General features: G+C 48.6%; 6 protein-coding genes across 6 annotated transcripts, besides 5 other annotated features; 4 read left to right on the plus strand and 2 right to left on the minus strand.

Annotated features, from left to right (window-relative positions):
• Positions 1 to 601: 601 nt before the first annotated feature.
• On the plus strand, positions 602 to 3,507 carry PVX_111490 (hypothetical protein, conserved; the record flags this gene model as incomplete). Its single annotated transcript, XM_001608473.1, has 3 exons — positions 602 to 1,721; positions 1,857 to 3,421; positions 3,449 to 3,507. The coding sequence occupies 2 exons, from the start codon at positions 602 to 604 to the stop codon at positions 2,033 to 2,035; spliced, it is 1,299 nt and encodes a 432-aa protein (XP_001608523.1). The 3' UTR covers positions 2,036 to 3,421; positions 3,449 to 3,507.
• Positions 611 to 674: a microsatellite.
• Positions 808 to 980: a microsatellite.
• Positions 1,769 to 3,486, minus strand: PVX_111495 (hypothetical protein, conserved). The gene has a single exon (XM_001608474.1). The coding sequence runs from the start codon at positions 2,985 to 2,987 to the stop codon at positions 2,556 to 2,558; it is 432 nt and encodes a 143-aa protein (XP_001608524.1). The 5' UTR covers positions 2,988 to 3,486; the 3' UTR covers positions 1,769 to 2,555.
• Positions 3,508 to 3,675: 168 nt separating the features above from the next.
• On the plus strand, positions 3,676 to 4,628 carry PVX_111500 (RNA binding protein, putative). Its single transcript, XM_001608475.1, has one exon. The coding sequence runs from the start codon at positions 3,853 to 3,855 to the stop codon at positions 4,396 to 4,398; it is 546 nt and encodes a 181-aa protein (XP_001608525.1). The 5' UTR covers positions 3,676 to 3,852; the 3' UTR covers positions 4,399 to 4,628.
• Positions 3,976 to 4,024: a microsatellite.
• Positions 4,629 to 5,660: 1,032 nt separating the features above from the next.
• PVX_111505 (hypothetical protein) lies at positions 5,661 to 6,637 on the plus strand (the record flags this gene model as incomplete). The annotated part of the gene is made up of 2 exons (XM_001608476.1): positions 5,661 to 6,549; positions 6,621 to 6,637. 2 exons carry the CDS (start codon positions 5,661 to 5,663, stop codon positions 6,635 to 6,637), a joined length of 906 nt encoding a protein of 301 aa, XP_001608526.1.
• Positions 6,638 to 7,097: 460 nt separating this feature from the next.
• PVX_111510 (hypothetical protein) lies at positions 7,098 to 9,878 on the plus strand (the record flags this gene model as incomplete). Its single annotated transcript, XM_001608477.1, has 1 exon — positions 7,098 to 9,878. The coding sequence occupies one exon, from the start codon at positions 7,098 to 7,100 to the stop codon at positions 9,876 to 9,878; it is 2,781 nt and encodes a 926-aa protein (XP_001608527.1).
• Positions 8,589 to 8,630: a microsatellite.
• Positions 9,038 to 9,094: a microsatellite.
• A 658-nt stretch (positions 9,879 to 10,536) lies between the features above and the next one.
• On the minus strand, positions 10,537 to 12,568 carry PVX_111515 (hypothetical protein, conserved; the record flags this gene model as incomplete). The annotated part of the gene is made up of 1 exon (XM_001608478.1): positions 10,537 to 12,568. The coding sequence occupies exon 1, from the start codon at positions 12,052 to 12,054 to the stop codon at positions 10,537 to 10,539; it is 1,518 nt and encodes a 505-aa protein (XP_001608528.1). The 5' UTR covers positions 12,055 to 12,568.
• Positions 12,569 to 14,386: the final 1,818 nt, after the last annotated feature.

Raw genomic sequence — 14,386 nt, forward strand, 5'->3', positions numbered from 1 at the left:
CTCACATAGGGGTCATACACTCGTACGCCTCTACACGCCAGCGTAGATGCCTCCCCCGTTTCGTCTTCACTCTTGCGGCGTAACTGTACATGCAAAGATGTATATATGTGTATATATGTATATTTTTTTTTTTTTTTTTTTTTCTTCCCTTCTCCCCTCCATAGAGGGAACACTTTAAGGGGTAACACGATGCAGCATTTTTTGCCGCCCTTTGTAAAAACAGTCACTGAGATTTTCACCGGCCACTTACGAATCATATTTTTTCTCCCCTTTAAATTGCACCCCTCGGGGAAGAGGCGGACCGCAGGGGATTTTTTTTTTTTTTTTTTTCACCTCTCAGGGGGGGGGAATTTCTCAGCGGGCATAATGAAAGACCCCCCCATGGGAGGTGAAAAAAAAAAAAAATCGAAAAAAGGGGGCAGCCAGCAGGATGGTAAAATCGCACAAAGGGGGGATACCCTCAAACGTATAAAAAATAAAGTGTCCATTTTAAGGGTTAGAAAAAAAAAAAAGAATTAGAGTAGGATCACCCCGCGCTGTGCCCTTCACCATCGTATGTCTACACATTTGAGGTCGTCTGTGTCCCCCTTGTAATTGCAAAATGATGGAGGTGGAAAAGCGCTACCATGAGGATGTTTTAATTTTTTTCTCCATCGACATGCTGGAGGGAATCCTGGAGCTTTTTAAACACGCGAGGCATTTGAAGGGGGGGGGACATCGAATTATGTCTCTGGGCAACTGCGAGTTGGTTTTCAACTCAGGCGACTGCTCGGTGAGGGAGCGGCGGCAAAGCGAGGAGAAACCGCTAACTGGGGAGGAGCCGCCAACTGGGGAGGAGCAACATGGGAAATCGCCGCTAAGCGGGGCATCGCCGCCAACTGGGGAGGGCAGGAAGCGCGGCGCCCCCCTGTTTAAGAACAAACACGTGAGCGACGAGCAGGAACTCATCGGCGAGGAGATAGCCAAGTGCCTGTACGGAGGCCGCACCCCCGCCAAAGGCGCACACAAGCACAAACTGGTAACAGCCGTGGTGATACAAGCCATCCTGTTCGCCAACAGAATAGGGTTGGACGTGCACAAGCTCAATTTGTTGCTCTCCATCATCCTTATGACTATGCGTAGGATTGGAGACAATGTGAAGGAAAAGAAAGGGAGAAAAAAAAAAACTATCAACTATTTCTCCCATTTGATGAGTAAGAATGTATGCTACGGTTGGGTGGAAAACCCAACGGGGGAAGGCCATTTGAACAGAGACGTTCCCCAACAGGGGGGATGCACCTCCGTCGAGGGTGAGTCCTGCTCCATGAGTGGCAACAATTTCGTGAGGCCCTCCAACGGGGATGGCAGCAAAGCGGAGGAACACACCACGTCTATCAAACAACCCACCGGCGTTAATATGAAAAAAAAAACAGGAGCACACAAAGAGAAGGCGAATGGAATGGGCACCAATGACGCAATAAACAAACAAACGGAAGACAAGGAAGAAACACCTCCCCTCGAGGCAGATGAACATAGGCCAGTCTGCACACAGGTTATCCTCTTCGAATTTGAAGAAGCCAAAAAGATAATAAAATATATTTTTGAGAATATTTTTTCCATTTACAGTATGATTGAATATCTTTTTTTGTTTTCCCCTGTTTGTGTGCATGTGGTTTATGGGGGTGGTTTTTCCGCAGCGTCTCCGCCCGGGTGTTTGTTCGCCTCGGATGAGTTGAAGCTTGGTGAGTGCGTCTCTTCGTTTGGCAGGCCGTTGCTCTTTCGCTATATATATATGTATACATATGTATACATATATCTGTACCCCCCCCCCCCGTGGAGAGAGCCACCTACTCATGTGTGCACTTCCCTCCTCACAGGTGAAGCGGCTAATCCGCATGATGAGCAGGGGGTGGGCCGCTTCAACGGGGCTGAAGACGACGAGTTGGCAACGAATATCTTCATAAAGGAGGCCCTGGATGTGCCCCTCTCCGTTTTGAATAAGTTCTACGCAAGTGTCGACCAGCTGCGGCGCAAGATGGATGAAGTTCTGGTGTGAGAGGAGTGGTTTGCGCCTGGCGGGGAGAGACACCATGTGGGTGAAGGGCTCAGCTGCGTACACACATATGGGGGTGGGTGGGTGTAACCCCAACTGGAAAAGTGGCGCCTACCATTTGGTGTCTCTCCAGGGGGTGCTAGTGGTGGTGACTCCCCTTACATTTGCGTCACGAAGGGGAGCACTCCACAACGGTTGCGAATGAGCGGCGTGACGGTGGAAAAATAAAATAAAAATAAAACTTCCTTTTTCCTTTTCTCCACTTGGCCGCTCAACCTTTCTTTACTTGGAGAGGTATCCCCTTCGCGGGGGCTCCCCCCTGTGAGCGACTTGCAAGGAGTACCAGTTAACCGCGCCGACGAGGGGGCGGGCGCGAAATGCGTTAAAAGGGGAAAAAAAAATAAAAAAAATAAAATAATAAACACAATTAACACAATGAAGGACCATAAAAGACAGTGAATGAACACGCTGCACTAACGCGCCGTGGTGGAGGCACGACAGACCCGCCGCTCTCCCCCCCCGATCAGGCGTCGTAGGGGGACAGCTGCAACGGGAAAAAGCTGCTATTGTAGTGAATGCGCGACTTGATCCACAGGGACATCATATTCATCTTCGTGTCCTTCACGTCCACCGGCTTCGGAAACAGGGAGTTATACGCGTAATCGATTTTGGACCGCTCCACTTCATCCGCACTCAAATAATTTTGCACATTCTTCAGTACTCTTGAGTCAAACCAGGAGAAGTTGTTAAAGCACTCATTCATCATGTTGGTGTCGTTCCACTCGGAGGACATTTCGTAGGCCGTCATCATTTTTAGGTCTCCTAGGAGTAAGTTTAAGTTGTTTCCGTTAAGGTTTTTTTTTTCTTCCTCTACCCTTTTTATATTAGCATCACTACTGCCGCTACCGCCACTGCCGAGGCCGCCACCGAAACCGCTGCTGATATCCTCGCCCATACTTCCTTGTGGCGGTTAACCTTTCGTAGCTTTGTCAGGAGGGTTTCTCTGTTGCTTCGTACAGGATGCATAAAATACACGTGGGGGGGGAAAGAAAAGTGGAAAGGAAAGGGAAAAGTAAAGGCAAAGGAAAGGCAAAGGAAAGGCAAAGGAAAGGCAAAGGAAAGGCAAAGGAAAGGCAAAGGAAAGGCAAAGGTGAAAGGCAAAGGTGAAAGGCAAAGGTGAAAGGCAAAGGTGAAAGGCAAAGGTGAAAGGCAAAGGTGAAAGGAAATTAATTGGGGAGGAACTTCTCCTTCTTCCGCGTTCAACCGCCCGGCGAGTGTTCGCGCGTGAAATTAAGGTGCGCTTGGGTGTGCCGTTAGCTCGTCAGGTTTCTCCGCGTTTACCACGTTTACCACGTTTACCACGTTTACCACGTTTACCACGTTTACCACGTTTACCACGTTTACCATGTTTACCAGGTTCATCACGTTTGTCGCGTTTGCCACGTTTGCCACGTTTACCTCTTAATGACGCTCCTCGTACTCCTCGCGATTGGCACACGCCTGCACATTTCCGCTCGTATGCGTATGCACTCACTTCCCCCCTTGGCGTGTGCCCCGCGCGGGCCCGAATGAGCCACTCAGTTGGACTTACGCAACACGGGTAGCGATACGATTTTTTTTTTTTTTTTTTTTCTTCTTTTTTTGCGGGGCTCAGATCAGCCATCCCATCCCTTTGTTAAAAGCGTACCACTTGAAAACCTTTTTGAGATTTCCAAAAGGATGAGCCTCTATGGTGGTAGGGGGGTAGCCGACAGTAGGCGAACATTTCTGTTTTTCACCCCTTTGGAAAGTTAGCAAACGGGGAGGAGGAGGTAGCGAGTATGCCGGTATTGCGCCGAATCACCCACCCCGGGGAAGTTACACGAACATACAAAATGATGTCAACAGTGCAGAAAGGTAAGAGGCTAGTAGGCAGGCCATGTACGCTGGTTAGCACTGCCCATATGCGGGGCACACCTTTACGAGAGGGACACCATTCGCCCACCCAAAGCGTTCGAAGATTTTTCAGCGATTACCAACATGTGCAGGAAGAAAAAGTTAACCTACCCAGGCTGAAATTGAGAGGACTACCATTCGACGCTTCAGAAGAAGAAATAAAAACCTTTTTTAAGAATTTCCAATTGGCCAAGGTAGGGTACCCCATTCACATCATCCGGGGGGTAAAAAACAAACCCACTGGTCAAGCGCATGTTTATTTTGACGACGAGGAGGAGGCGAGGAAGGCTTGCGAAACGCTGAATCGGAAGTTTCTACGGAACAGGTACATCGAAATATACACCGACTACATTTTCAACCATAACTTGACACTCGTTAAGGAGCACGTCACCACGTTGATGAGGGACCGTTACAGGAAAGACAACCAGTGAAGGGGGGCGGGACTCCCCAAAGGAAGAGGACGCATTGACAGCAACTGGGCGTCCACGCGGGGTTCCCGGCGGGGATCCAAACCAATACGTGAAGGGAAAGGCGAAAGTTGGGGGACACCGGAAAGAAGGAAAAGCGACATGTCTTTTTTTCTTCCTCCTTTTTTTTCCTTTTTTCTTCCTTTTTATTCTTCTTTTTTTTTTTTTTTTTTTCGTTTAAGTGCGCGGCACCCGTTTATTCTTCTCCCCGAGCGCCTGCCCATTTGGCAAAAACGCTTGAACAGAATTTGTCCTCGCGTTGTCCTCGTTTTGTTTTGTTTTGCTTTGTTCTGCTTTGTTTTGCTTTTTTTTCTGTTCCCCTCACCAACCAGTTCGCCCTCATACAAGAGGTAGACATCATTTGGCTCAACGTAATTTTTTCCCCACAGGATTTAAAAAAAAGGCTCACGTTTCGCACTTCACGAGGTAGCTACTCGCGTTGGCATGTGCACACGTGGAAAAAAAAAAAAAAAAAAAAAAAAATATACATACAAATGTGCCATCATGCGAATATGCAACTATGCCATTACACCTACACACAGCTGCACTGTCGTTGCCTTTGCCTGAACGTGCAGGTGGAAACAATGCAACTGAAGGGGTCAAGAGCTAAACATGTGTTTTTCGCTTGTTCTGTGCCCACTTTTGGGTTGTTAATTTTGACGGCAGCTGGGCTTGACCAGCGAGCCGTTTTTTTTTTTACCTGACTTTTTTTTTATGAACGTTCATACAATTTAAAAAAAAAAAAAAAAGAGCTAGCCAAAAAGACGCTTTAAATGGCTGTATAAAAGGAGGTAAACATGTCTTACACGCGCGTGTGCTTTGTTTCACCGCTTCACCACATCTTTGGCTTCATTTTTTCATGGCTCGTCCCCATGGGCACACCCATGCGCGCGTCTTTTCACTGCTCATCAGTGCCACAAAAGGGAGAAGGAGAAGGAGAACAAAACACAGAGAAGAAAAACAACATTGATCATTTTTTTTCTTTTTTTTTTTTTCTTGTCAACACACATTGGCGTCTCAAGCGCGTTAACACAACCGCTTGACCATTGCTTAACTTTAATACGTTCACCCGTTAATGTGAGTCTTTCACTTTTTTTTTTCCACACATGAAACATCAACACGAACCCAACGACCACGAGTTGGGAGGCACAACCAAAAGGGGAAGTGCACCCGAGAAAAGGAAAAAAGAAAATGACAAACAAGGGAAGCAGCTTCCCCCAGCTCAAATGACAATAGAGAAAAAAAAGAAAAAGAAAAATGAAACTAGTATGAAGAAAAGCAACAATGCTGGTGTACTACCTCTCCACGACGAAAAAAAACGGCCATCGAGGAGTAACAGCGTAGGTTCAAAGGAAAACGAGAATGTCGTCGCCCAGGGGAAGATGGGACAGCCCGGCGGGGGCGCCAAAGCGGACAAAAAGGAAAAGGCTGGCCGAAAGGATAAGAAAAGTACACAAGTCACGCGCGACACACAAGATGCAAATGCCAAAGCACGCGTAAAGAACAAGGGGAGAAGCAATAAAAAGAGCTCTGACCGGGCGGGTGCCTACAAAAGTGCGAAAAAAGATTTGAACGCTCCACCGGTGAAACGCGCTATGGGAAAAATTGGCCAAAGGAAGAATCCAAAGGGAAGGAAGGGCCAAACGGGGCAGCAAACAGGAGAAGATGGCCAAACGGGGCAGCAGACAGGAGGACATGACCAAACGGGGCTGCAGACAGGAGGAGACTGCCAACCGGAGCAACCAATCATTAAAAGAGAACAATCATCCAAACGAATAAGCTCCGCAAACGACAAAGGGGAAGGAGAAGCTTCACCAAATGAAAGGAGCCTGATAGCCATTCAACCCAGTCTGCTGAGCTTGGCTTCTTCGAAAAGGGGAGAAGCAGGAGGGGGGAGAAACAACAGCACCATCATAGAGGTCACTCCGTCAGGCAGCATCGACCAAAGTTGCATAGAAATAAATGGCATACGCCTCGGTAGCGCTGCGAGCTCCATCTTCCACCTGAGTCAAAGTGCAAAATGGGGGGACGAGCGGGAATCCCACGGCCTCAGCGTCAGTCCCAGCACCAGTCGCGCCAGCAGTCGCGCTAGCAGTCGAGATGGCAGTCGAGACGGTAGTCCCCTTTTCAGCCGCGGAGTTAGTCGGGACGGCAGTCCACATGTCAATCGCGCCGTCCGTTCACAGGTTATTTTCCCGGTTAGTCGAGGCGCCAATTCGCAGGCTGGCTACTTGGCAAGTCACTCGGCGAGCCACACAGACAGCCACGCAAACGACCGCACAAGTAGAGAAGAACGGGGCCACTCAATTGGGCTCCCGGCCACCCCCTCGGTTGTACCCCCTATTAGCCACTCGGTTGTACCCCCTATTAGCCACTCGGTTGTACCCCCTATTAGCCACTCGGTTGTACCCCCTGTTAGCAACTCGGTTGGACATTCTCTTAGCCACTCGGTTGGACACCCCGTTAGCCCCTTAATTGGCCACTCAGCTAGCCACGCAAATGAGTACAGACGTAGGCATGAAAGCGGCCACTCGGTGAGTCACTCGGTCGATCACTCGGTCAGCCACTCGGTCAGCCACTCGGTCAGCCATTCCAGCAGCCCCTCAGTTAGTCGCCCAATTGGCCACTCAATAAGTCACGCGATTGGCCGCCCAGTGAGTCACATGAGTGATTACCCAGTGAGCCGCCTGAATGACCTCCCGATTGGACACCTCATCAGCCGCGTCAGGGGAGAACCCCCTCCATCACAAAATCTCCACATCAGTGGTGGCACCCATAGCGGCATCGACGGTGACACTAGTGCCCAGGGACACAACCAACCCGGGGACACCTACGGAAAGAGCCTATTCTGCGAGCTCTCGGAGGCCCTGCGAAACGATTCTACACAGACAAATGAAAAGAGCAACATAAGCATTTGCCTAAAGGCAGAGGAAGAGGAACTTCAAATCAGCATGAACGAAACGACAGTGCGTCAGTTGAGCATTCAGAAGGACAGCTCGAAGAGGTCTATCGATTTGATTAACTTGGCGAAGGATTTAAAGGCCAAATCCAAGGGGAGCGTCGAAATGGGCAAGGAAAAAAAGGGCTCCAAGACAGTGTCCACTTTGAGGAGCTCCAGGAAGGGGAGGCAGCAGGGGAAGCATCAAGGGACTAATCTGCGCGTCAAGGCGAAGGGGAAAAGACTGGCCATCGGTAGGGGAAGCGACCAGGTTAGCGGTATGGGTAGCGTTAGAGGTAGCGGTATCAGTAGAGGGAGCGGACATGGTAAGCGCAGTGGCGACTCCAACGTTGTGAAGGCGAAGGAGAAGGTCAGGAAAAAGGACGCGGCGAGTGGTGGAAGGACAAAATTAGTTGCCCCCCCAGAGGTGAAGCGGCCAAGCAGGAGGGGCAAGGCGGAGGAGCCGGTGGGGAGAAAGGACCCAAGGAAAGGGGTAGCGAAGCTGGACAAAAGGAAGGTAAAAAAGGGGGCAAAAAAGGAGGTTAAAAAGGTGGTCCAAAAAGGGGTAAAAAAGGAGGCAAAAATGGAGGCAAAAAAGGAGGCAAAAATGGAGGCAAAAAAGGAGGCAAAAATGGAGGCAAAAAAGGAGGCAAAAATGGAGGCAAAAATGGAGGCAAAAATGGAGGCAAAAATGGAGGCAAAAATGGAGGCAAAAAAAGAGGCAAAAAAGGAGGTAAAAAATGAGGCAAAAAAGGAGGCCACAAAAGAGGATGGACAAAAAGCCGATAAGACGACGAAGGAGAAAAGGAAGAACCTAGAGGAGTCGAACCAGATGAGCAGAGAGGCAGAGAACAAGATGACCGTAGAGGAGGCGATCAAAATAAACGCAGAGGAGGTTACCAAAATGAGCGCAGAGGAGGAGACCGTCGCGAAGGAAAACGGAGAAGGGGGAGAGGAGAAGACGAACGCGGAGGAGGTGGAAGAGATGGAAAAGGTGACAGAAAAGGGGGCAGAAAAAGGGACCGAAAAAGAGGCCGAAAAAGGGACAGAAAAGGAGCCAGAAAAAATCTTAGAGACAATGAAAGAGCCAGGAGGGGAGAAAACCCCAGAGGAAGGGGCCCAACAGGAAGAAGCGAATGAACTGCAAGTGGCGTCTCCGAAGGAAGAGGGAAGTGCAAATGTTGCAGATGTCAACGATGGGCAGCACACGGGAGAGGAAACCAAAGCGGTGGGAAAGTACCCAGAAAAGGAAGCTGTGGGGGGGAAAGCAGACGATAAGGAAAGGATAGCAGCGAAGAAGAAAATGAAAGCCAGGCCAGGGGCGAAGGCACGGCAGAAGGAAAAGGGGGTTCGAGGGCATACTAGGGATGAGCACGCTGCGGGTGAACATACTGCGGATGAGCATGCTGCGGGTGAGCATACTGCGGGTGAGCATACTGCGGGTGAGCATACTGCGGGTGAGCATACTGCGGGTGAGCATACTGCGGGTGAACATACTGCGGATGGGGGAGAAGGCGCTAAACGGGGTGTCGACCCAAGGGGGGAGAAAGCATCAACCCAGTCGTCCGTGGAGAAGCGAAGCGTGAAAAGTAAACACAGCGAAGTGGATAGCATCCTGCAGAGGTACGTGCACTTGAAGGAGGAAGAAGCCGCCGCGAAGAGGAACTCCACATGGGATGATGTCCCAGATGAATTGCTAAGTGTAGAGGGAAGGAGATTCAAAATTGACATCATTAATTTTGTAGGGAATATAAGAGCAGGGGAAGAGCCCATTCACGAAGACATTCTCTTCTTCTTCGATTCGTATGAAAAAAAATTAAAAAAAAAAAAAAAAAAAAAAAACGTACTATCCCTTATTAGGAGGCTATTCAAATGTGAGCACTTTGAGTTAGATGGCATCAGATTAGTCCTACAGATTTTAGACAAAATTGCAGCCAAGCTGATGAAGGAGATAAGGCTAGAGCAAATCGTGAGGTGCTTCTCCCAGATGATACAGCCAACAAGTGAAGGGCCTGCAGCTGGGAAGGGGACACTTGCTCAAGGGAAGAGCAACGATGCTGGTGGTGGCCCCCATTCAGCAGAGCACACAAATGGATTTGCTCCAGATGAGAGGCACCTGAACAAGCACAGAAATAAATTATATGGCATCATCTTCAGCTCGAGGAGGGGACAGGGGGTTAATCCTTCCACCCTCTACTACATTCAACAGTGGAACAACAATGCCATGCTGATCATGCTGAGGGATAAATTGGAGGAAATCCAACGGAGGAAGATGATGATGATGCCACTGAGGAGCGCCACCCCTCTGTCATGCTTGAAACTGTTAAGGCGTAAAGTTATGTGCAACTTGCTTAACGCCTGTTGCGTTCCTAGCCGTGATGAGTATTATGGTGGGGAGTTTTTCCTGCCCCTTCCGCCGCTCCCCCCGCGGCGAGCGCTGCGCAATGAGGGGGGCGACTACTTCGTGAAGGTCGGCGGCGCGATTCGCGTGCTGGCCTCCAAGTAGGGGGCGCAAATTGGCTTAGCCGATTTGCCGGGTTTGGCCGTTTTGCCGGGTTTGGCCGTTTTGACCGATTTGGCCGTTTGCCCGATTTGGCTGTTTTGCCCGATTTACCGCATTTTACTGCATTTTTCCGCACTTTTCCGTATGTTTCCTTTTTGCTTGCTGCCCGGGGAGTCGCCGTGTGGCGAACGGTGTGCCTTTCCTCAAGCCGCCTCCCCGTCTGCGTCTTTTTTTTGCAAGCGCGCTGTGAACTGACGAACGATTCAAGGGTGGAAGCCATTGTGGGGTATTCACTCCTCCCGGTGAATTATTAGCCAAATGAGGGAAAGACCAACATCAGGGTAAGCTGGTTCAAATGTGAAGGGTAGAAAAAAGAAAAAAAAAAGGGGGCACCCTAAACTACCACCATGACGATGGGCGGTTTAGGTGGGAAGCCCTTTTCGCCCACGCAAATGGTTACACAATGGGGGTGCATATTTCTCTAAAAAGAAACAAAAAAAAAAAAAAAAAAACACCCAACGGTTTGGTCTGCTCCACTTCGACCTCTTACCGTATGGCAATGACGCTCCGCTTTGTTATGCCCTTCCCCGTTGTGTTCTTTTTTTTTTCTCTCCAGTTAACTCACCTCAGAGCAGCTAGCCGCTTTCCCCCCACACATGCACTACTGAGGCTCATTCGCACTTTGGGAGAGGCTCCTCAAAATGCTTACGTACTGGTCGGGAATGCCCACAGCGTTGCTCGCATCGTTGACGGCTTTACAAATGGGAGGGATGTCACGGTCGAATGAAAAAATGTTCGTGAGGAAAAGGAGGAAGTTAAAGTCGCGGAAGATACTGACCATGTCCTTTTGATTGCGTAACGATCTAGACATGTAATTAAACCTCTGCAGAATGGCGTAGTAGTTGCTATTTTTCGGGTAGGGGAAGAAACTGTTGTAGAGGCTTTTATGGGAAAGAATGGGGACGTTGTTAACACAAAAGAGGACGTCGATTTGCTTCACTTGGATTTTCTCGATGAGGATGTCACTTTTACATTTCAAATATAACTCATTCATTAGGTCCACTTCTGTGTTGAAGTTTTTTATCTTTTGGTCCTTTTCATTTTTGTTTGCTTCGAACTGCAGTATGCTGTTCTGCTTTTGCATGTCTTTGATGATGTCCTTATTTAGCAGCTTCAGCAAGTCGTAATTCATTTCGTACGCCTCGACGACTATCGACTTGGAGCTTTTGTCCATGCCGACGGACAGCGTGATGAATGGCTTTACGTTGGGGATTTTTTTTTTTTTTTTTTTTTTTTTCCTGGGTGAGCGGTTTTGAGAAGTTTTGGGCGGACGTTTTTGCGCGTCCAGAAGGGGTGCTCCGTTTGGGGGTACTCCACTGTTGGTCACTCCACTGGTGGCCGCTCCACTGCGTGGCAGATTCCCCCGCGAGCAGCACTCGCGCTGCCTCATCACTGTGAGCGCGAGGAGAACCTCCCTCCCCCCCATGGGGATGAACAGCTCGTTCTCCTCATCATTCAGCGTCTTTATCTTCTTGTTAAGTTTTACGAAATTTTTTTTTTTCTTGTTGGACGCACTTAAGTCTACCCCGATGTCTGGGTAGGCATAGAGGACCCCCACCACTTCCAAGTTGAGCATCTTTGCCAGCGCGTCCGCCTTCCTCCTGTCTTCACTATTGAGCAGGTAATCCACATCATACATTTGTTTCGGGCGGTTCAACGCAAAAAATACATTTTCAATTTTCACTATAGAGTCATCCTCATACGTCCCGTATAGGACACCGCAGAAGAGTTTCTTATCCCCCTGGTTTGCAATCCTCCCATTGTTGTAGTTTGCCTCGTTAAAAAATTCCTGCACATTGTACAGGCAGGCTTCACTGACGCTCACATTTTTGCATAGGGAGTTGAACAGCGGGTTGATGGATATCCGTTTGTTTTGTTCCAGCTGGAGAAATTTATTTCCCACCTGTTCGCTCACTTTCTTCTTATGGGTATCATTGGTTGGGTTGTTTTTTCCCCCCCTGCTATTCGCATTAAGGTTAGCCTTTCTTTCGCCTTTTCCCGCTATGCTGAACAACACATTTGGAGTTCTCGCCGCCCTGTTTATTTTCAACCCCTTGCATTTGTTGCTTGCGCAAATGAAGTAGAGGCATGTCAGGAGGAACAGGGGGCCCTTTTTCATTATTCCAAAGGGGAGAGAGGCAAAGGGAGCGGGAGTAACATGGGGAAGAAAAAGGCGCGATTCTGCTGGGGCCGGCCACGCGCACTACATCTTTTACAACAGTTTTGGAGAAGCTCCTGCGCGAGTTAGCAAAGGGGGGAAAAAATCACACACGCTGAAAATGTATGTGCCTGTGGCGGAGTACATGCCTTGGCACTTAACCCTGTGTTGGGATACCCAATCGGTTGACTCGCCAGTGGGCAGCGCCGCGGGGTGTGCGGGGGGATTCAGTGCCCCCTACAACAGCGAAGGGGCAAACAGTGACAGCAAGGAATGTCTTAATTGGGACTAAATGGGAAGGCGAGCAAGCAAGTCCACGTAACGATAAGGCATCACATGGAGGCTCATTTTTTGCGAAGATGGCAACATGATGGAAACTTCTTCCAGTTTGATAAGAAGGAAACCTCCTGTGCATTCAGCTAGCCAAAAGTTTTTTATTTATTAATTTTTTTTTTTTTTTCTTACCTGTTCAGGTAACTTTTCGATTTAAAAAAAAAAAAAAAAAATTAGCTACCTACAGGGCGGCAGATTGGCCCTTCCCAAATCTGCACACATGTATATATGCACGTTCGTGTGGATGTATGCCTCCTGAGGCCCTATCCGTTTCCCCCTTTTAACAACCCCTACAGAATAACCGCGCGGAGAGAAAAACAAAGTCAAAATTGCCCCATTTGGTAAATAACCAAGCATTTGCATACATGCCAATAGGGACGCACCCAAAGCTGGCTCCCACTTGTCCGCATAACGAAAGGGATGTTCACATGTAATCTCAGCGTGGTGGTGATCGCTGATAAGCAGCCTTATCCGCCCGGCAAAACAACGTAATGGGTCCCTAACAATGTGAATTTGGCAATTTTATGGGTTGTCCTTATTTCCCTTTCGCTTAAACGTTTGTAACTGCTACGGGGGGCAAAATGACTCCCTGGAAAATGTACATTCTGTTCCCTTTTCGTAATGCCTCATCAGAACAAAAACAGTCGTCGCGGCGAAGCGGTTCGGAGTTACACCATTCAAGAGGGGTTTTGTGTGGACATAAATTAACCAAAGAAAAGGTACCTCTATCGCTATGTACCTTTCAAAGCTGTGCAATTTCTGCGAACGGTGAATGGGGTGACCCTTTCGTGGCTCTTTTAAAACGTACGGATTGCCTCTTTGCATGCAACCCCCCATACACACCAACACACACCTATGGGGAACTACTTCACGGGCGGCTTCGCGCGACGCTGGGCGCTGCTCTGTCCCTCAGTGAAACCCTACCAAGGGGGCGCTTCCAATGCGTCACGCGAGCTGAATGCATCCAAATGGGTAGGCGGTGACCACGCACGGCCATCTAACGTAGACATTGAGTAACATACGTACATATACCTATGCCGCGCAAAATTAGTAGAGTTAAGCCGGAGGGGGGAAGGGGCGGAAAAGAAAAGATGAGGAAGAAAAAGGAAGGGCATTCTCCTCACATATAAGTTGGGACATCACTTCTTCGCTTCATCGAATGCAGCAGAGGTGAACACAATTTGAAGCGACCACCGGGTGCGACGCCAATGTGAACGTATGCATATCAACCTGTGCATACATACGATCATATATGTAGGTACGTATGTACGCACGTATGCGAAGGTGGCTACGTAAAGGAATGACCCCCTTTAAGAAAAACGCCTGCCCCACGAGGGGAAAAATAACAGGAAATGAGAAGGAGTCTGGCCAAAGGTATAAATCTTAAACGGGCCAAAGAGTACCCTCTCCCTCAAAAAAAAAAACGCAGTCAATGGAAAGGGTCACACAAAAGAGCAATGTGATGACACCAACGTGAAGGTGAATGAACTCCCAATATATTTCCCCCGCAGCTGCGCACAAAAAAAAGGGAAGCAAGAAAAGAAAGCTTCCCCCTCCAAACCCCCTTTTCTCAGCGTTATTTTTTCGCGTATCAATTTTTATTTGCATGCCTATCACCCCCCTCCCCAAACAAGGGGGTTTATATATACAGGGTCTTTTTTTATGGCCCATTTTTTCTGCGTACATGTCATATGACACGCGTGTATAAAAAATGCTGCTTCCTATGGGCAGGCCCATGGTGAGAAAAAAAAAAAAAGATCGAAGAGGCAGGGGGAAAAAGTAATCTTCCTCGTTCTCCAAGCTTCGCGCGCCAGGGCACGCCAAAAATATGCAAATAAATCGTACTACATTATATATATTGTATAATGTATATTATATATTGTATATTTTATATGCTATAACATACGCGCTGCCAAGGTACTTCTGTATGCACGCGGGCGCACTGCGAAATTGAAAGTCG

This window comes from Plasmodium vivax, chromosome 6 (genome assembly GCF_000002415.2).
Source record: "Plasmodium vivax chromosome 6, whole genome shotgun sequence".
NCBI lineage: Eukaryota > Apicomplexa > Aconoidasida > Haemosporida > Plasmodiidae > Plasmodium > Plasmodium vivax.